Here is a 21,477-nt window from a genome sequence, read left to right as displayed (position 1 = left end):
AAATATATTTCGGTTTCTTTTGCAGGTATTTTGTGAACTTTAGCAGATGTTTATTGATAACACATTCCCCTCTAAATGCTCCTTGATAGCTATCTCCTTAGCTCTGACCCCCTTGTACTCCTGGCTCCCTCCATGTGGAGCAAACTTGCTTCTTGGTTTTGTTTTGTTTTGTTATGTTTTGCTTGTTTTGTTTTGTTTTTACTGCTGCCAGCAGGCCTCTTTCAGATACTGTTTTTTGTCTCCCTTCTCCTGCACTCCTGCTTCTGAGCTCAGAGAAGGTGCCAGGTCCTTAGAGGAACCTTCCCCGCCCTCTGAGATTGGCTCCTTCATAGCACTTGTCTGAGTTGTAAGCTTCCTTTTGTCTTAACTCACAGCTTGTGATCATGTCTGCTAAGCCAGCTCAACTACCATGCTGGTGAGGGCAGAGATGTGCAGGTTGGTGTGTCTGTGGGGCTGGGGTCCATGCCTGGCCCATAGTGAGCTCTCTTTTTTTTTTTTTTTTTTTTTAATTTTTATTTATTTATGATAGTCACAGAGAGAGAGAGAGAGAGAGAGGCAGAGACACAGGCAGAGGGAGAAGCAGGCTCCATGCACCAGGAGCCTGACGTGGGATTCGATCCTGGGTCTCCAGGATCGCGCCCTGGGCCAAAGGCAGGCACCAAACCGCTGCGCCACCCAGGGATCCCCATAGTGAGCTCTCTGTGGATACTCCTGTGTCTCAGGAATCAGGGACTCTGGGAAATACCTATCAGTGATTGGGGACTGTCCATCTAGGATTTTGTGTGCAGCCTACAGGCTGTGATGTGATAAATAAAAAATTTAGTGAGGGGTGCCTGGGTGGCTCAGTCATTTAAGCGTCCAACTCTTGATTTCAGCTCAGGTCATGATCTCAGAGTCCTGTGTTGGGCTCCATGCTGGGTATGGAGCCTGCCTGAGATGTTTTCTCTCTTTCTCCCTCTACTTCTCTCTCCCTCTTCCTTTGCCCCTCCTCTCTCTCTCCCTTTTTTTTTTTTTTTTAAAGATTTTATTTATTTATTCATGATAGTCACACACACACAGAGAGAGGCAGAAACATAGGCAGAGGGAGAAGCAGGCTCCATGCAGGGAGCCCGACGTGGGATTCAATCCCGGGTCTCCAGGATCGCGCCCTGGGCCAAAGGCAGGCACTAAACCACTGCGCCACCCAGGGATCCCTCTCTCCCTTTCTTTCTCTCAAATAAACAAATAAATCTTAAAAAAAAAAAACAACAACAACAACAACAACAACAACAACAAAATAACTTAGTGTGGGGTGCCTGGGTGACTCAGTCAGTTAAGTGTCTGATTCTTGACTTTGGCTCAGGTCATGATCTCGGGGTCCTGGGATTGAGCCTCCCATCGGGCTCCTGCTCAATGAGGAGTTTGCTTCTCCCTCTCACTCCATCTCTCCACTGCTCATACTTTTTGTCTCTCACAAGCGGGGGGGGGGGGGGGGGGGGGGGGAGGTGGAGGGAGGAGGTGGAGGTGGAGGGAGAAGGAGAAGCAGACTCCCTGCTGAGCAGGGAGCCTGATACAGAACTCGATCCCAGGACTCCGGGATCATGCCCTGAGCTAAAGCCAGATGCTCACAGGGGACCTGAGAGCAGAGGGGGTTTCACTAGAGTGACCAGGCTGGTTGCAGGCCAGATCTCTGATCCCTTGACAGGTATATGTCAGAAGTAGTACAGGGAAAGGGGAGCCAGAGATTGCCAGAAGCTCAAGGCCAGGCACCTCTGAAAACCACTGAGGAACAGAGAGAAAATGAGGGTGGGGTGGGGGGAATGACAGGGGATTGGGGAGGGAGGAGCTTTTCCTCCCACAATGGATGATGTAAAGAAAATGTTAAGGAAGCTTGTAAATCAATAGCCATTTACTTGGATAGTAAGTAGTTAAAGTCTATTTACTTTTAAATTGCATGGGAAAAAGTAGAGATTAGAAATCAAAGGTTCCAAGATCGTGTCCTACTCCCTTCCAGTTATTTGGCTTTGAATTTTGTTTGCTAATCTCAGGGAAAACTAAAATATCCAGGTCCGCAGTTTTACTCCCTACCGGGTTTCTCTATTTTAAATCATTCTTTAGGGTTCTAGTTTTTAGAAACACTTTTTTATTTTTATTTATTTATTTATTTATTTATTTATTTATTTATTTATTTGTTTTATTTGCAGCCAATTGATTTTTTTAAATTTTTATTTATTTATGATAGTCACACACACACACACACACACACACAGAGAGAGAGAGAGAGAGAGAGAGAGAGAGAGAGGCAGAGACACAGGCAGAGGGAGAAGCAGGCTCCATGCACCAGGAGCCCTACGTGGGATTCGATCCTGGGTCTCCAGGATTGCGCCGCGGGCCAAAGGCAGGCCCCAAACTGCTGCGCCACCCAGGGATCCCTAGAAACACTTTTTAAAAAAAAAAATGTACAATGTTGAAAGAATCATCAAGCTTTGGTCTATCATAGAAAATGTTATTAAGGATGTTAACCATCACAGGTCAGGATTATTTGCTTTGCATTAAATTGAGATCTGACCTTGGAAGGTTCAGTGTTCCCCAGTTGGCCATTGCCTCTATGAGCCTGGGGATACCAGTTCTGTTTACTACAGCAGTGTAAGTAGATACGCATCATTTTACAAGGCCTCAAACATTTGGGACCAGCTGTCCTTCCTGTGGGCCACTCAGCCTGTCCCACCCACATCGTAAAATGAATCACATCAGCATTTTAAACTGCTGCTCTAGTACTTGTCATTGATCCTGGTCAAGTGCCCAGTAGGGAAGCAACACAAATTAATTTATTGCTCAGAGAACTCAGCACATCCTGGAAAAGTGAGAAGTGCTGCTGGTTTGTGGGGAAACTGAGGCACAGAGAGCCAGTGGGTGAGCCAATTAATTGTTCTTCCAAACATCTTACGTCCTGCTGAAACAGAGCAAGAGGACATCACCTCACACCAGCCAACCTCTCTTTCTGATTAATCCTCCCAGCCCTTGAGGTTCAACCCTTTGTGACCATCTTTGATTTTCTTCTCATCTGTTCCTAGCTCCTGCATGGTCAGTTAACAAAACCCATCTGGCCTCCCTTCACATGCTCGTTTTCTTGTTCCCTCTTTTTAACTTTTTTTTTTTTTTTAATATACCTTTTGTGATTCCTGTTGCTTTTTTGGTAGACCTAATCTACTTGATAGTTTAGAACTGGTGGACTAGTTCCATGGTGGAATCAATACATACCTGCTATAGTGGGTTGAAGGGTGTCTACCAAGAGATATGTGTGTCTGGGATCTGTGAATGTGACTACATTTGGAAAAAAGTTTCTTTGAGAATGTTATCCTGCTAAGGATCTTGAAAGGAGCTCATCCTGGATTAGGGTGGTCCCTAAAGCCAATAATAGGCCTTCTCGAGAAGAGAGAAGAGATCATGGAAGAAGGCTTTGTGAAGACCTATGTGAAGATGGAGGCAGAGACTGGAGCCATGTGGCCATTGTTGGGCTGGCGAGACTGGGGACCTCAAAACTGCTGACCCCAGGCCAGCAACCTCCCAATAACGCAGCCTTGCCACCCTACCCTAACTTAGCTTACAAAGACCTGTAACCCTTGCCCTAACTGGAATGCCGCCCTGCCCCTATCTTCCTGCCCGAAAACTCTTTATAGACCCCCCTGCGGTTTGCCTGGGCACAACTTCCCCAGCCCATGACTTCCCCACTCTCTCCCTCCCCTGTGGGCCGTGGAACCTCGCCGAGAGCGTGTCCCATTAAAAGCCTGTTTCGACCAACTTTTGCCTGGCCTCTCTATTCCATTTCACTACTGGTCAGATTAAACTTGACAGCCATGGAGCCACCCAAAGCTGGAAGTGTTGGGTGAGGAAGGATTCTTCTCTAGAGTCTTCAGACGGACACAGCTCCGCTGACACCCTGATTTTAGACTTCTGGGCTCCAGAACTGTGGGAGGATAAATTTATGTTGTTTTAAGCCACCTATTTAGGTAATTTGTGATGGTAGTCCTAGGAAACTAGTACATGAACATCTAACCTGTCCCAAAGGACAGAAAATAAATTTGACCCAAATCCAAATCAAGGCAAAACGATAGGTGCAATGATAAAACAAACAAATAACAACAAACACCCCATGTATGATATAAAGGAAAAAGGGGGAAGAAACAGGTTAAATCTTTAAGTGAGGAGGTAGTCGGGGGCTGTTTCCCCAAAGTGATGAACAAGGACCTATAGGTATTTGCCAGAGAGATGACCGAGTGAGCCGAGAGGTGGAGAGGAAGATGGGACAATCTATTTTGAGAGCTAAAGACGCCCGCTTCAATCTGTCCTGGTCATTCCCCTCCAATTTCTCACCTCCTGTACTCTCAGCTACACTCAATGTGGCTGGTACAGGCTGACCACAACAGAAGAGTACTACCATTTCTTCTGCTGTGAAACTATACTTCTCTTTGTGAACTTTCAGATCAAGTTCAGCTTTTCCAGGAGCTTCCCATTCAGTACACTCATGGGGATCTTGCAGACTCCCTTAGGAATCATACATATTTCCCACACATTTCTTCTCCCTTCCCTTATATTCCCTTTCACTATTATTTATATTCCCCAAATGAATGAGAACATATAATGTTTGTCCTTCTCCGACTGACTTACTTCACTCAGCATAATACCCTCCAGTTCCATCCACGTTGAAGCAAATGGTGGGTATTTGTCATTTCTAATGGCTGAGGTAGAAGGGGAGGAGGGCGGGGGGTGGGAGTGAATGGGTGACGGCACTGGGGGTTATTCTGTATGTTAGTAAATTGAACACCAATAAAAAATAAATTAAAAAAAATAAAGGGATTTAATCAGTCTTAAAAAAAAGAAATCATACATATTGCTTTTAAGCCATAATTCTCCTCCAATGCCTAGTGCAGGTGGGTTGTTAACTCCAAGATCATGAGTGGTAATAATGTATAACACTATAAAAATGATAATAATGACAACTCAAGACTTACATGAGATTTACAGCTTTATTGGCTATTGTTTGGCATTTCACACATATTAATCCATTTGAATCCTCACAGCACCCTGTGAGACCTGTCCCATGCTATCCCCAGCTCTTTTGGATTTCTTCATCTTATGTTCAACTCATTCTATCTCCTCAGGAATTGATGCATGTTGGGCTCCTGAGGAAACAGACCCTGGAATGTGCAGGAAGTGCATTAGGGTGAGCTCCTGGGATCAGCTTCCAAAGAAGAAAAGAAAAGGAGCAAGATTAGCAGAGGAAGAATGTGGACTATGCTCTGAGGCTGTCATGATGGCCCTTCCCTGCTGTCCTGAGGTGTGGTGGGAGGGCTGGTGTTTTGTGCCCCTGGGTGGACCAGTCAGTGGATGCGGGCTGTCCCAGGTAAGGCAAATCCAACCTAGGCAATTCTGAAAGGAGGTTGAGGGGGAATGTAGGTGGAGACTCACAAAATCTAGTACAAAATACACTGGATTCTGACTCTTTAGTGAGTCTGAGTTCTCAAAGTCAAAATGGGCCTTGGCTATATTTTTTAGTAGGAGAGAAGGGAAATTGGAAGGAAGTCCTCTGGGAAGGAGACTATCAGGTCAGAGAGGTGCTAGTTTCCATAAAGGTAATGTGATGTGGACACAGAGTTAAGAGCACACACTTGAGGGTGTCTGCGGTTGGCTCAGTTAAGTATCCAACTCTTGATTTTGGCTCAGGTCATGATCTCGGGATCCTGGAATTGAGTCCCACATTGGGCTCCATGCTTAGCCAGGAATCTGCTTGAGGATTCTCTCCCTCTCCCTCTGCCTCCACCCCCCTGCTAAAATAAATAAGTCTTAAAAAAAAAAAAGAGCACACACTTGTATTTGATCTGAATTTGAATCTGCCAACTAACTCAGTCACTGATTTCTCTCTTCATCCCCATTTTACACACAAGGAAGGACAGAGTTATAGTACCTCCCTCATCTATTGACTGTATGTTAATTGTCATGTTTCTTATTTAGGACCTGATTCTTACTTGGAATGACCTAAGATTACCAGAGATAGACAACTAATAGCGTTGAGAAGGGCAGCTGATAATTAAAATATTTCACCCAGGTCAAAAAGGTAGGTTATTTGATTAAAGAGCTACAAAGTCCTGGCATTATATATTACCTAATTTGTTTGACTGTAGGTTTCTTTTTTGTTTTCTGATCTTTCTTTTGAGAACAACTGGCATTGTGATTATTATTTCATATAGTTGAGGATACCAATATAGATCTCTCCTTAACTTCAGGAGAGTGAGAAACATCAGCCAAAAAAGTGGAGACCTACTGCTGATAGGGATTTTACAAGAGGTAAAATAAAGCTATTCAATAATTTTGGTCTTTTTCCCAGCCATTTGTTTTGGGTGCTTGGAGGTACTGGGTGGTCATCCATGAGGATCCAATCTAATCTAAATGCAGCAATTGCTTCCTTGGCAGAAAGTTAATTGCCCAGTATTTTCCCAGGTAAATAGAATATTGGATTCCAACATGTCCTTTTTTTTTTAAAGCAGGAAATTCAACTTCATTATCTAATTCAATACTTCATTGGCATTAGAGGTTATATCATTGGCCTTAACTCTAGAATTTTCATGCTGTGCCTGGTGAATGGCTTTGAATGCTCCAGTGAAGTTCTGCACAGCATATAGTTTAAGAGCAAGTCATGTCTGTCTGTATGATATGATCTCTTGCTAAGTCAATTTCTGCTACTCCATCTCTAGCTATAAGACATTTGTTCCTCATGAGGACTTTGAAAATATTGACACCATAATCTACTGCTTTCCCTATATTGTCATCAGATTGGCTGTAGAACCTCAAAAAAGACTTCAAGAAATAGCATTGTGTTTGTTTTTTCCTCGACCTCTGACAGATGAACATCATACAATGGTATGGGTCTTCAGCAACTGAAGAGTTGATCTAGAAAGGGGTGGTGGCACCAGCTGTTTTATAGGGTCTCCTGGGATCCCAGTTTGGATCTAGCCCAACTAACATGACTTCATATTCATTTGCACATTTAAATCTGGATTTGAATTTGGTTCTGCCAACTGACTGAGTCACTGGTTTATCTCATAATCCCCATTTTACACACAAGAAAGGGCAGAGTTATAATACTTCCCTCATGTATCAACTGCATGTTCAAGAGCCATGACCCTCACCAGGCTATGTGTTACTCTTAATTTAGTACCAACGTCACCATGGACTTTAACTTGTGTGTCCATGAGATTTCTTTCTCTTTTACACAATCCATGAGATTTTTCTACTCCCTTATAAAGTCTGTGGGATTTTTTAATACTATCACAAACTTCGCAGCTTAATCAACACATGTTTATTATCCCATGACTTTTGTGGATCAGGAATGTAAGCATGGCTTTGCTGAGTCCTTTGTTTTAGGGTCTTTTTTGAGGCTTCGGTCAAGGTGTCAGCCAGGGTTGGAAAACTCCATTGCTCCTAAGTACATGGGATTGTTGACAGGAGTCAGTTTCTTGTGGCTTGTTGGACTGAGGGCCTCAGGTCCTTCGTGTCTGTTGGCTGGAGGCTGCCTTCAGTTCCTTGCCACATGGACCTCTCTAACATGCTACTTGCTTCATCAAAGCATGCCAATCAAGAAGACAAGAGGAAGTTGTAATCTTAGGTAACATAATCACAGAAATGACAACCCATTTCCTTGTTCACACTCCAGGGGAGAGGATTATGCAGAGAGGAACATGAGTGCCAGGAGATAGATAGTGGAGGGGGGTGGATTTTAGTGTCTCTCTGCCACACATATCGTCTACTCAGTGTGGAGACATGAGTACAGATGACACTGTAGTAACATCTAGAAGAGTTTTTTTGTGAACCTAAAAACCAAACCAGCTCAAATCTTTCTGCAGCCTATTTTATGACTTTCTATGACCTCTGAAAATGTCAGGCCAATTTTTGAAGGTTTTTCAGCTAATTACAGAAAGCTGTAGCCAAGACCAGAATAAACTGGTTCTCCAACTCTTTTGTGCATGAGAGGCCATTGCAATTGTATTTTGTAGCTGGACGTGGTGCTTCTAACTCCCTTAAAATAGTCACCACATCAGTTGTCACAAACAACTTTTCCAAGTGACCGGTGCCCATTTTGTTTCTTCTACTTGGTCCCTAAGCTGTGTGGGTGGTATGTGCAAACTTTCTTCAAGTGGCATATTCCTGTATATAGTATATAGTTTCCTCTAAACTTAGGAAATGCTCTCCCTGAGCATCTGGAAAAGCCCAGTTTCTTGGGGACTTAATGTGCCACAGCCTAGATGCTGGATAGCATTAATGTGCTTCACTGTTGCAGTCAGAACTAAGCTGAATGGCATGCACAACTTTTTTGCTACACGTTTTAATTTCGAACTTGAATATATTTACATAGGGCCTATGCCCCCCAAGCTCATGAAGCCCACCACTCATCCTGGCTATCTTACACTTCCCTCTATGTGGACTGGCTCCTGAAGATTTGAGCTGGTGACCTTTTCCAGAGGAATTTGAGAGGGAAGTCCACTCAATAATGAGTTGACTATAAAGAGATGTTTTAATTGCTATCCATCACCTAGTCACACCTTTTAATGGTTAATTTTATGTGTCAACTTGGCTGGGCTATGATGCCCAGTTGTCTGGTCAAACAATAGTCTCTATGTTATTGAAAAAGTATTTCTTAGATGTGATTAACATTTATTTATTTATTAAGTTTTAGAGAGACAGAGAGAGAGTGTGTGTGTGCTAGTGGTGGAGGAAGGGACAGAAGGGAGGGGAAGAGAGAATCTTAAGTAGGCTCCATGCTCAGCACAGAGCTTGACATGGGCTGAATCTCACAACCCTGAGATCATGGCCCGAGCCAAAACCAGGAGTCAGATACTTAGCCAGCTGAACCACTAAGGTTCAACTGCCCAGACGTGATTAGCATTTAAATCAGTGGACTTGGAGTACAGTAGATGAGATTCCATAATGTGGGTGGGTCTCACACAATCAGTTGAAGGCCTTCATAACCAGGACCGAGGTTTTCTGAGGAAGAAGAAATTCTGCCTCAAGACAGCAGTATGGAAACTCTGCCCAAGTTTCCTGCTTGTGCCCTGCAGAATTTGGATTCAAAATTGCAACACAACTCTTACATGACTTTCCACTTTCCAGCCTGCTGGCCTGCCGTATAGATTTCAGACTTGCCAGCTCTCACAATCGTGTAGGCCAAGTTCTTAAGATAAATCTATGTATGTATGTATGTATGTATGTATGTATGTATGTATTCTTTTGGTTCTATTCCCTGGAGAACCCTGACCAAAATACTCCTCAAACATTTACTCATTGGGAACTGCCTCTCAACACACAGGGAAGAAAGAAAATGCAATTAAAAGCTAGTAAGTGCCTACCATGTGCCGGATATTGCCCTAGGTGATCTCATTGAATCCTCATGACAGACCTTCAAATTTGATGAGGGCAATTCATGCTGTTTTTGTTTTACAGATGATGAAACAAAGACTCAGGGTTCCAGTCAAAAGACACAGGGCTCCAGTCCCATACTTAGGCAAATCTTGGTGTAAGAACCTGTTCCTTCACTGAATGGACTCCACATGTAATAGACTCCACTGTGCACCATAGCAAGTGTCTGATGAAAGGGGAAAGATATGCACACAGAAGACTTTTTGCCCTGAAGGATCCTTCTAGGGCTCAGTAAGGCTTAGAGCTGGTTTCTGCTGAGGAGACCTAGGGGTGGGGCCATGGGAGAAGATTGTGTCTGGTTACCATGGCCCCCACCATGGGATGTTCTTTCTCCCTCCATGCCTGAGTCACACTGGGGTTTGAGCTGCCAATGAGGACACAATGGGTGCTCTCATCTGTGGGACATGGCCTTATCACCCATCTGGATTGTTGCAGTGAACCCATGCCTAGATATCCCATAGGAAGTTACATTTGCTGGGAGGCAAACACTGCTGATGACTCATGATTTCGGCTCCTGTTCAGGGACAAGAATGCAACAAAGTACTCCCCGAGTCTCTGCACACCAGGAGATCACAATTCAAGGACTCTGGAGGCTGTTCCTGTCTTGCCTGACACTACATGTATGGCAGAAAGTGAGGGAAATGGCCAGGATATAGGATAGACTTATATTTTGAACCAGTTTCAGTTTTAAGGAATTGCCCGGAGGGTTCTGTCTGTCTTGTCCAATGTCTCCTATCTGTTGTGTTTATACCTACAATCCTGGATGATTCTGGGGATAGCCAGCTGGAGGGGAAGAAGCATGGCTGAGTAACTTCAGAGTTAGAGTTAGGGTTTGAGCCCCAATTACCTTACGGCCTCATCGTGTTGTCTCACACCACTTAACCACCTTGGGCCTACCATCGCTACATGGTGTAGGCATAAAATCAGAGGGTAGGACTGGTCGGTGTGTCCCTGATGAATCATTACTGAACGTATCCTGAGCACTTTCCTGTCCCTGTGTTAAGCAGTGGTGAATAAGAATCTTGATTCACAAGTAACTGAAAGTCTAGTGGCAGAGTCTTAAAAGCCATGTCACAAGTGGGGTGTGCATATGCACTATGTTTTACAAGTTTGGCAGAGGATGACTTAACTCATGGGTCCTGTGCTCACTGAAGCCCCCCTGCAAGAGCTCCTTAATTAATCTCCTTGACATCAACCCCTTTCTCTGGAAGAAGCCCCTACAATTTTGTCTCCACTATCATTTCAACTCTGCAGTTTTGTTTTATAAGCCTACATTTCAGACAAACTGGACCTCCTGCTAGGCTGAAGTAGAGCTCGCTGAGATTCTCTTTGGCATGTGGTCTCCTCTGCCTGTGATTCATTTCTCTCTCTTCCTCTCTTTTTTCTGCACACGCACAACTTCAACACCTCTTGTTCTTTTGGGCCCTGCACAGATGCCCTGTTTTCCAGGCATCTTTTGAAAATGTGTCTAGGAAGGGGCACCTGGGTGGCTCAGTCAGTTAAGCGTCTGGCTCTGGGTTTCAGCTCAGGTCATGATCTCATGGGTAGTGAGGTTGAGCCCAGTGTGGGGCTCCTTGCTCAATGGGGAGTATGCTTGGAGATCTGCTCTCTCTGCCCTTGCCCCCCACTCTCTCTCTTTTAAATAAATAAATTAATCTTTTAAAGAATGTGTTTAGGAAGATGTCCCGTGTCTCTTTGTGAGTCAGAATGGTGCTTGCTCTCCACCTTAATGAATGACAGCTAAGTTTCCTAAGCCCCTACCCTCCTCCTTGACCTAAGCCCTCTCCTTCTGCAACCTCATTGAGTGCTCCAGAGAGGCTCTGCCTCTCATGGTTGTGGGAACAAGTTCCTCTAAGACTCAAAACCTTAACTGAACCAAACTGAAATTGGGTAGCAGACCCTGGTGCATTCCACAAGTCAAATATTTGTTGAGTAGCTACTATTTGCTGGGCATTGTATTTGGCCTGGAGATATAGGTGGAAAATACTCTGTGAAGCTGGCAACCACATGAATGGTAACCAAGCTGGTGAGCAAGTAGCCCATCCCTCTGCCTTTCTTTTATCCATGGCTTCCTATCTTCATTTACTCCTGCTTTGAATGGCTACACAATTTCAGGACAGTCTACCTGGTTCTGACCTGATTTTTCTTTTGTTCATAGCTTTGATTTCTGACTACTGGATTTATAGCTGGCCAGGAGGTGGCCCCTTTCTGAACTTTCTTTAGACTCCTGGGATCCACTTGGGCGATACTCCCTCCTTTAGCTTCCCCTGACTCAGAGAGAGGCTCTGGGTTCTCTGTTGAAATGGATCAGGCTTGGATTTTCAGGGAGTGACACTTGCATGGTCATTGTTGGTATACACATCTCCCACCAAAACTCTGAGTTCCTGTTACTCCCCTCACACAGAATAACAGCAGACAAAATATTTGTGCACGAGATCTATAAACTTAGAGGCAGGACTCTCTTGAGGGAATTACTCATTCTTGTTTATTAAGGCAGAAAATGGACTCAGAATATTCCAGAAGAGACCAGCTCTGCCTGTGGGTTATAGATGCAGAATGGAGAGTGGTGTCTGAATTTAGCTCCTTTTTCAAAATTTTAGCCTCAAAGGTTCTCAGAGCACGAAGCTGAATGGAAAGATAGATATCCTCTCCTGGAAGCTGTTAATCTTACAAATGGGGAAAGTTAGACCCAGAGAAGTGGAATGGCCCACCTAAGTGAACCACATGCAGACCGAGAAGGTTTGGGCACAGCTCCTGGCTACACCTGTGGTGCTCAAGGCCCATTCATTTGACCTTCACTTCCCCAGTGCTTGTCCTTCTAATTAAACTCCTTTGTGTGTCTTGTAAATAATTTCTCCTCATTTTCTTTTTAATCTTCTTGAGGAAATAAAGAAAGACAAAAGAGAGATAATCTAATTTAGAACATAAGAAAGTAATCCTGAATCCTTTATGTCCAGTTTTCAAGAAAACCCACAAAACCTTATTCCCATTTCCTTTTTTTTTTTGTTTAAATTTTGATTCAGTTAAAGGAAACAAATGAACCAAGAAAAATAGAAGTCTTACAGATTAGCTTTTCAAAGGCTTTCTCTCTCTCTCTCTTTTTTTCCTCTGACTTAACTGTCAGGGGATGTAGCCTCTAATAGACCATCAGGGTATGTAATGAGCAAATACAATAACAACAGTGAATTACCCTTTTTATACATCCAAAGATGTATTCATAGTGGAATTTAATTTATAGATGGGCATGCCTGAAAGATTCTGGATGTGGATAGAAAATGCCTTGAAAGAAGCACTATGTGTATTTTTAAAAAATCCCTCAGAACAAATGCTCAATTTGTGCCTGGTTAGTACACACCCAGTGAAAACTCAAGAGTAAAAGGGGACATAACTAACCTCCTGCGTCTGCAGGGATGCCAGGGAGGGGCCTCTTGTTTACAGAGCAAGAGAGGCTTCTAGAGCATGTGGCCTCTCAAGATAATATACTTTTCTCTATCTCCTCACCTAACATGTTCTGACTCCAGAAGGTCCAAAGAAAGGAAGAGAAATCAAGACAGGAAAGGGAACTAAGAGGAGCATGGGAAAAATTCTAGAAGCTGCCAGCATCTGGGTTCAGCTCCACCCTCCTCCCTGTGGGGATCTATAACACCATTGGCAGCAATGTTTTCCCTCCAGTCCCACCGTATCTCACTTCCCCCCATCCAACCACCATGTTGAGGCTGGGCCTCTCGCTGCACTTACAGTTCATGTCCTGAACATGGCAAACAGGCCTTCCATGGTTTCCCTGACATTTCCCACAGCTAGCTCTCTGCAGCTTCCACCTTGCACCCTAATGGGGGCCATCATGAGCCATTGGCCTGCTCCTGCATGGGGCTGGTTGGAGTGTACTGTGAGAATGAAATGAGGTGTAATGCATGTAAAATGCTTACAATGGGGCCTGGCATACATTATGTCCTCAATAAATATTTGAGCTGGAAATCTTTATCAGAATTAATTCAACAGTACTCATTGAGTGCAGAGTATGGGCCAAGAATTGTCCTCATGCTTGAGATATGTCAGTGAACAAAGCTAAGATTCTTACCTCCCATAGAAAAGGCACAGAAGGATGTCTGTCCTCAGGAAAGAAGGTAAGCAATCACAGCAGGTAGAAAGATGCATGGGTAGGTCACAGGCACAGCAGGGCTGTGGGGGACTGGGGAGGTGTCATCACCCTTGTAGCAATCACTGAGACTCTGTGGCATTCCCCCCCACACCTTCTCCCAACCCATCCACAGAGTTCATCTCTCCTTAATTAATGCTGGTTCTTCTGGAAACCATTCAAAAAGCAAGTGTCTCAGCATTTCATGTTTTTCTCTATTCTATTTTGCATTATTCTAACAACTTCCTTCGTCTTTGATGGCCTGCTGGAGATGTTTTGTCCCCCCTGGAGCACAGAGCAGGCTGTGCCTAGGATTCCAGAGGAAGCAGAGAATTGGGGTTTGGGGGGAGCTGACCACCACACTGGCTGGAGAAGACAGGCAATGCCAATGGTTCTCACTCAGCATCTGCCTCACAGAGGGCTTGCTATCTCCAGACCTTATTTCTCCAGCTGTAAGGTGTCAGTAATGGAGGAGGCCTTCCACCTCAGACCCACATGGAGTGGGAGAAGGCGAGGGGTGCTACTGGGAGCTATTGGTGGTGTTATTGGTGGCATGCTGGAGTGCATTCACACTTCACAGTGGGGCTGATTGTTAACTATGGCAGGAATTTGAGATGCAGTTGGTAAATGACTTGTTAAAACTTAAATTACATAAAATTACCATCAAATAAATTATAATAAAAACAAAACTAATAAATACCCAAACATATCCTCTCCTAATTATTTTGCTACCTTTGCTATTGCCTGTGGTTCGATGCTATTCACACCTATTCTATCCGTGGTGGAAACATGTACGTCCTTCCCAACCCTGCATTTAGTGACATCACATCGGTTTTGACTTTGGCCACTGTGGGAACATTTACACCACTGAACTTGGCCCGTGCTATAAGTCAGAGTCTGCTTACTGCTTTGTTGATAGACTAATGCAAGAAAATGTTGGGGGAAATGTTAATAAAGTAGGTTTAATTTAAAAGTGTGCCATGTCAGGGGTGCCTGGCTGGCTCAGCTGATTAAGCATCCAACTTTGGCTCAGGTCATGATCTCAGAGTCAGGGATCGAGTCCTGCGTTGGGCTCCACGCTCAGCAGGAAATCTGCTTTCCCTCCTCCCTCTGCCCTTTTTCCTACTCTACTCTCTCTCTCTCTCCCTCCCTAATAAATAAATAACTTTTTAAAAAAGTGTGCCATGTCCGTTGCTTGGATATTGTGAATAGCACCGAAATTAAGGAGATATTTTTCCGACTCAGCAAAGAAGTTGCTCACATCACTGACAAGCAAAGCTCTGGCAGGCTTGTTTGTTGTTTCTCTTGTTTTACTCATTCATGTAAAGGAAAACTTCAGTCAATATTGATGTTAGAACTGTACTCATTTGTCAGTTGCAACCATAGGTTGGTTGGGGATATGAGTTCAACAAAAATCAGTGAAGTCATTCTGCGAGAATCAATTGGCTCTACAGAAATTTACAATAAAGAACGCTGTATATTTCATTATTATTTGTAAATTGCATACTGTACATCCTAGATATCAGCAACATTTATAGCAGATTGTGTACATTTATATGTCCCCCCCGCCCTCCACTGCCCAGCTCAGGAGCTGTTTATTAAACATTTACTAAAGTTTACCAGAACAATAACTGTTTACAGTGTCCTATTGGCAGGATGAGCTCAGCTTTGGTGCCAGAAATAGCTGGTATATAGCACACCTGTGATTAGGCTCTGGGTTTCTGGCCCGGGGCGATGATTAGACTGCTCTGAGCCACATGTTTCTTATCTCTAAAGTGGCAACATCACTAATGTCTCGTAGATGTGATGTGAGGCTGGGTGCCCAGTAAATGTTAATTCTATTCTCCTTTCAAGTATAGGAACACAAAAGGAACAAAATCCCACAGAACTGTGTTGCCTTCCGCCCCTCCCTGTCCCAAGTCCCCAAGTGTATGTAAATCAGTGGGCCTCCTGCTCCCCTCCCAAATATCCTTTTTTTTTTTTTTTAGTTTTTTTTTTTCCTCCCAAATATCCTGATGACTTCTTGTCTCCCTCCCTGTACTCAGCATCAACTCCAGCGTCTCTCCTTTATTGCTGGAGGAGCTATATGCCCGGGGCAGTTCCAAGTTCAAATATGCTTTGCTCTTTTACCCCCTGGAAAAGAATTCTTTGTCAACAGGATTGATGTGAGCTAAAGAGGAGGGCAGATCCACAACCCCCTCCTGAACTACAACGTGATGAGTAATTATAAGGTGTGGGCTTCTCACCAATGACACTGCAAGCTGATGAAGGAGAGAGAGGGTACTCTTCATTTGAAATTACTTCTCTACTCACATCTTTTTCTGTGCTCGGCACTAAGTAGGTACCCAAACTCGCCAGTAAATTAAATTCTATTTCGACAATAGTTAACGTTTGCTCAGAGCATTAAAGAAAGATAAAGACTTCAGTAATTCATGCACAACGACAACCGTCTGAAACGAACGTAAGGCTTGATTTTCCGGTAACCTCTGTCTTTCCTGAACCATACAGAAAAGGGAACAGGAGAGAGAAAAATGACTTTCTTAACTCCTCCTGTAGGTTCTCTTTGCATTTTAACCCTTCACATCTCTTCCACTGTGTCTGCAACCAGGAGAGAAAGAACAGCTTTTGTTTTTGTTTTTTTTTTTTTTGTTTTTAATCCTAGGCTATAAGGAGGTAGGGAGAAAGGGTGAGTGGGGTATGGTGTTTGTGTTAAAAACACTGGCCTTTTAGTTGTGAAGGAAAGAGCAAATGAGCTTACGCAAAAGAATCAAGATTCTGGAGACATTTCCTTAAAAATGTAAACACAAATATACCAAATGACCCAGCAATGCCACACTTAGGTATGTACCCAAGAGCCACACAGAAACTTGCACAGGGATGATGATTTTAGAAGGATTATTCATTAGGGCCCAGAATGGAGAACAATCCCAGTGTCCACTGATTGGTGACTGGACAGATGACATGTGGTATTACTCATGCAATGGGATACTATTTAGCAATTAAAAGGAGTGAACCTTTACAGATGCCCCAACTTGGACAGACTTTAAAAACACGTGAAGTGGAAGAAGCCAGGCATAGGAGACCACATAGTATACAATGGATGTGACCAGAAGAGGCAAATCTAGCCCACAAGAGAGTAGAGGAGTTGTTGCCTGGGACAGAGGGTGGGAGCTGGGGACTAGGAATAGCCTTGAAAGGGGATGAAAGATGTAATTGAGATGTAAATCAACTGATTTATGGCGATAGTTACACAACTTGCTAAATTGTTGTGTAAAAGTTGAATTGTGACATTGACTGAATGGCTAAATAAGTTTACTTAGAAGGTTCAGGAGAAAATCGCATATTGGCAGCATCCTTTAGCTCTAACCCATCATCAGTGAAATATCCCAGGCTGCGGCATCCTTATCCACAGAAAAGCCATGAGTAGCTCTGTGCTCTAGGCCACCACTCACCGGGGCTGAGATTCCAGAATGAATTAGTCTTCCTGGAGCTATACCGGCAGATGGGCCCACACCTCTGGACCAAGTACTCCAATTTGTCCTAACACCACCCAGCTCTCCTCAAAGATGATTGCCAGATTTAGCTAAATTAGAATCAAGCACAGTAATCACCTGTTAGGAAAATAAACTGGTTCTGGTTTTAGGAACTTTGTGTTTTTAGACTGGCCAGACTCCTGAGCTGCCGCCAGCAGACCGGGAATAGACATCAGTTGGAGACAGATGGAGTCTTTGAGACTGTGTTTGGGTAATAACAATGTGGTCAGTACCTGATTGGAAATAAAATTAAACATTATGAGCTACCATCCTTCTCGGAGCACCTTGGCCACTCTCCCTGTGACAATGACCTCACTAATTGGTGGTTAGAAGTAGCTTTGTTTCTATAGGAAACACAGGTGTGTGTGTGTGTGTGTGTGTGTGTGTGTGTAGGGAGGGTTGGGGAGTAGACTGTAACCAGGATAGAAAAGAAAGAAAAGGAAATAGAAAAAGGACAGAGGATGTTTAGCATTATGAATGGGTTGAAATAGATTTCTATGACCCTCAAAAAGAAAATATCAGAACACAGATAGAAAGCTGTTTAAATGCAACAGCGTGCTCTGTGCTTTACACATAGAGTCCTCAGGGCATCTTCTCAGACTTCTGGCATCCTCATCCCCATTTTGCAGATAAAGAAACTGAGGCGAGGGGTTGAATACTGTTTCCCACAAGTGGGAACTGCCAGACAAACTTATTCCTGTTTGGGCCTAAGTCTAGGATTCTTTCCACAACACCCCATCCTAATAGTCATTCATGGAGACTAAATGTACGAGAAGGGGGAGCCTAAACAATTAGCCCTGGTTTTCTTCTTACGTGAGAATGTGAGAAATCTGTAGCCTGGACACTCCTTACTCCTCGGTTGTTAAGCCTGAGTGAGAGATGCTGTGTATCTAGATACAGAACAAACACTGAGCCTGCATCTCATCTTCTTATATCTGGCCCCCCAGCTCGCCCCATCTTAGAATCTTAGAGCTCACAGCTCCTCATGTAAACAGGAGAGACTTGAAATCCAGAAACAGAGCCATGTACCCACACCCTACAGCTAGGCAGTAGCCAGACATAACTCTGTTCCTAAGACGCACCATTTTACTAGGACTCTGTGTCTTTCTTGGGGGGGGGCGGGGGGCACTAATCGCTTTATCCTTTTCAGTGAGTTTTTGGTACCCGGAGTGTCTATGCTAACACCTCTCATAAAGACTCCAAACTCAGACACTGACTTAATTGTCAAAGTATTGTCATTGATTGATTATATCTGGAGCCACTTGGCTGGGCCCTCTCTAACCTTCACATTTGTCCCTTTGCATTTTCCCACAAAGGCACTACCCCTGGCATATAGCATTGCATACCCATGGAGTGCCTCCTACTCCCCATACTGCCTCAGCCAGAACTCTTGCTCACTTTTTAAAACCAAGATCGCTTTGTCTCCTTGAGCAATTCTTGCCTGCCCCACCTGTTAGGTGGCCTGTTGCCTGGCTCTCAGGTGCTCTGCGTGTACTGCTCTCATAATGTTGACCATAGTACACTGTAACTACAGACAGGGTAAGAACATCCTGGTGAGGTCAGAACAGTAGCAACACATCTTGAGACAAGGAGCTTCTGAGGGCGGGGACCTATCTTGTGTAGCTTCTAATTCTCAGCCCCAAGCACTGTTACTGGCAGATAATTGATATTTATGAAATATTTGTAGAATAAGGAATGGATGAGTAAGCCTGTAACTAAACATGAGAAAACTAAGTGTCATTGGGGCCTTTCCATTTTAGGGTTCATTGAGTTAAAGGCCCAGGGAGAGTTGCTACCAGAAATATGCCATGTGTCCCAAGTGAACCACATCCAGTTGAGACCCACAAATGTTAGCCCCTGAAATCTCTAGCCCTTGAAATCATTCTGTTCTCAGATTCCATAAGCCAATGTTGTCAGATTCACTGTTATTATTCTGTCCTCTCCAGGAAGATATTAAGAACAGAATGTCAAGAAAAGGATGACGCATATTTTGAAAAGTAAAGGACAGCTCACTTTCCGGGTGGGGTCTGGGGCCTGTGGCTTCATAGTGAACTTCTTTTGTGTACGGAAAAAAAAAAAAAGTTCCCAATGGCTGTCCATTGTCCCATGACTTGACACCAGGGCTCCACGGGTAAGAGATGAACAATTGTAAGGGTAATTGAACACTTCACAAATTTTTACAGCGGATCAGCACTAAGCCTTTTATCCCAGGTATTTCTGTGATTGAGATGCTGAGAAAATGTACACCGTTAAATGGTTCTCAAATCACTCTTTCGTCTGGGCAAAACAGGACTTGGTATTTGCAGTCTAGATCATAAAAGCAAGTGATTTGGGAACAATAGTTGCTTAGAGCCTAGACAAAAAAAGAAAAAAAAAGATTTTGCTGGGAAATCTGAATCCTGACATTTTAGGCATCGAAAGATTTCCAGGAGTAGAAAATACTTAAATGCCTGTGAGCTCTACCCCTTTATTTGGAAAATGCCATGTAGATTGTTAGGTGCAGAGCCAGCCTGGAACCCAGCTCAACCCAGGAAGCTGAGGCTCGTAGTCCCCCAGCTCAAAAAGGAGTGATGCTGGAAAGCAAACTTGGGTCGCCTGATTTCAAGCCCCTTCTCCAGACATTCATGTTATCTTGTTCATTCTTGGGTTCTTCTTATCCTCCTCTGAGAGCTTGCAATTTACTAAATGCAACTGGATTTAACAGCTCATGTTATAGACAGACTATAACAGGCACGAGGGCCATGATCCCATGAAGAGGGTCTTTGTATAATCCTCATTTGAAAGGTGTGGGGCAGAAAGGGGCCTTCACACCATAGCAAAGATATCTCCACCACACTCACTGCTGGTTCTTTATTAAGAAAGAGCATGACTTTGGTATCAAAACCCTTGGTCATGGTTTGGTGGAGGAAGCCTCAGTACCAATAAATAAAAAATCTCTACTATGACATTCATCTATTTTAAGTGTACAATTCAATGATTTTTATTATGCAAATTATACCTTAACAGAGTAGCTAAAATATTATTTAAAAGATATGTACTAAACAAAGATAATGGATTATTTAAAAGATATATGCTATATACAGTTTTCATTCCAGATTCTCTGGAATGGATCCACCTTAACTCAGTTAACTCACTGGTTGTTTAAGGAGTTCCTGACTTAACAAGTCCTTCTATGGGTCTTAGAGATTAATTCCTGGATTAGAGAAGGTTAACAGACCATTAGCCCCAAGATCCAGAGAGCACATAATCAGAGAAGCACCCCTTTCCAGAAAATTCCTTGAATAAAGTTTTGCTCTTTTCTCCTTTTAATACATATTTGTTGAACATCTCATCAGTGCTTCTGGGCAACATAATTCAGTGATGAGAGCAAGAGTTCCAGGATCCAATACCCTGGATTCAAATCTCAGCCCCAAACCTTGTAGTTATGTGGACTTAAGAAAGATCAGTGCATATTGCTGAGCCCCAGGTTCCTCATCTGTGCCTCAGGTGTGGTACCAGCATCAACTTCCCTGGACATATCAAAGGACTAAATAAGATGGTGCCTCACATATTATAAGCACTCAACTGATTTTGGATATTATTTCTAAGTGTCAGGCACATAGTGATACAATATTTACAAACTTGGTGCCCTGACCTCTAGTGGCTGTGAGTTTAGCGGCAGAAATGGCCAAGATGCCGGTGGAGCTGCAGCTGCCACCGGAGGGGACCCTGACCCCAAGTGGGACCCCTAGTCAGGACACCGATATCCAGTGTAACAAGGTAGACAGTGAAGAGGTTAGATGCCACACTGAGCAAGTGTGTTTAACCTAAACGTGGAGATGTGCATGCAGCCCAGCATTCTGGATCGCTTTCTTTCTTCCCCATCCATAGGTAGAAAAGTAAATAGCTTTTGCAGTTTAGGTTTACATCATTCAAACAGTTCAGAGCATTAGAGTTAGAAGGAAATCAGTCAATGCAGGGACAGAGAAGCACTAATGTGTAATCCTGGACCTGAATCTCAAGACACGTTAAATAATAGACTTTCCATGAGGAGAAGCAACCTAGTGTCAAGTGGTTTGGTTTAGCCCGTTGGATAGTAAACATAGCATAATTCGTAGCACTTCTCAGTAACTTTAATGTGCTAATACGCAAGAGAGAGGGTTTATCTTTCTCCTGCCTCCCATATGATTTGGTTAAGAAACAACTCATTTAATTCTTCTGAAGAATCTCAGTGATGAGTGCTCAGAGGAACACACTTTGGGAAATGTGACTCCAACCAAACTCCTTGTGTGGGCTGAGGAAACTGCCCTATAGATGGAGGGTGACCAGCCCCATATGTCTAACCCAGCTGGTGGCAAACCCAGGTGGGCCTCAAATCTT

General features: G+C 43.7%; 1 protein-coding gene across 4 annotated transcripts in view; it reads right to left on the bottom strand.

Moving 5' to 3' along the window:
• Positions 1-21,477, bottom strand: part of CLNK (cytokine dependent hematopoietic cell linker) — a 203,116-nt gene that overhangs the window by 83,231 nt on the left and 98,408 nt on the right. The window contains exon 1 of one of the 4 annotated variants that reach the window (XM_072806186.1): positions 9,381-9,747. The exons of the other annotated variants lie outside the window; for them this stretch is intronic. Coding sequence (XP_072662287.1) covers positions 9,381-9,412 — 32 coding nt within the window. The 5' untranslated portion in view covers positions 9,413-9,747. Of the gene's footprint in view, positions 1-9,380; positions 9,748-21,477 lie in introns of those variants that run through there. 4 annotated transcript variants of the gene reach the window in all.

This window comes from Canis lupus, chromosome 2 (assembly GCF_048164855.1).
Source record: "Canis lupus baileyi chromosome 2, mCanLup2.hap1, whole genome shotgun sequence".
In the NCBI taxonomy this organism is placed as follows: domain Eukaryota; kingdom Metazoa; phylum Chordata; class Mammalia; order Carnivora; family Canidae; genus Canis; species Canis lupus.
This window is presented reverse-complemented; position numbering and strand designations above follow the sequence as displayed.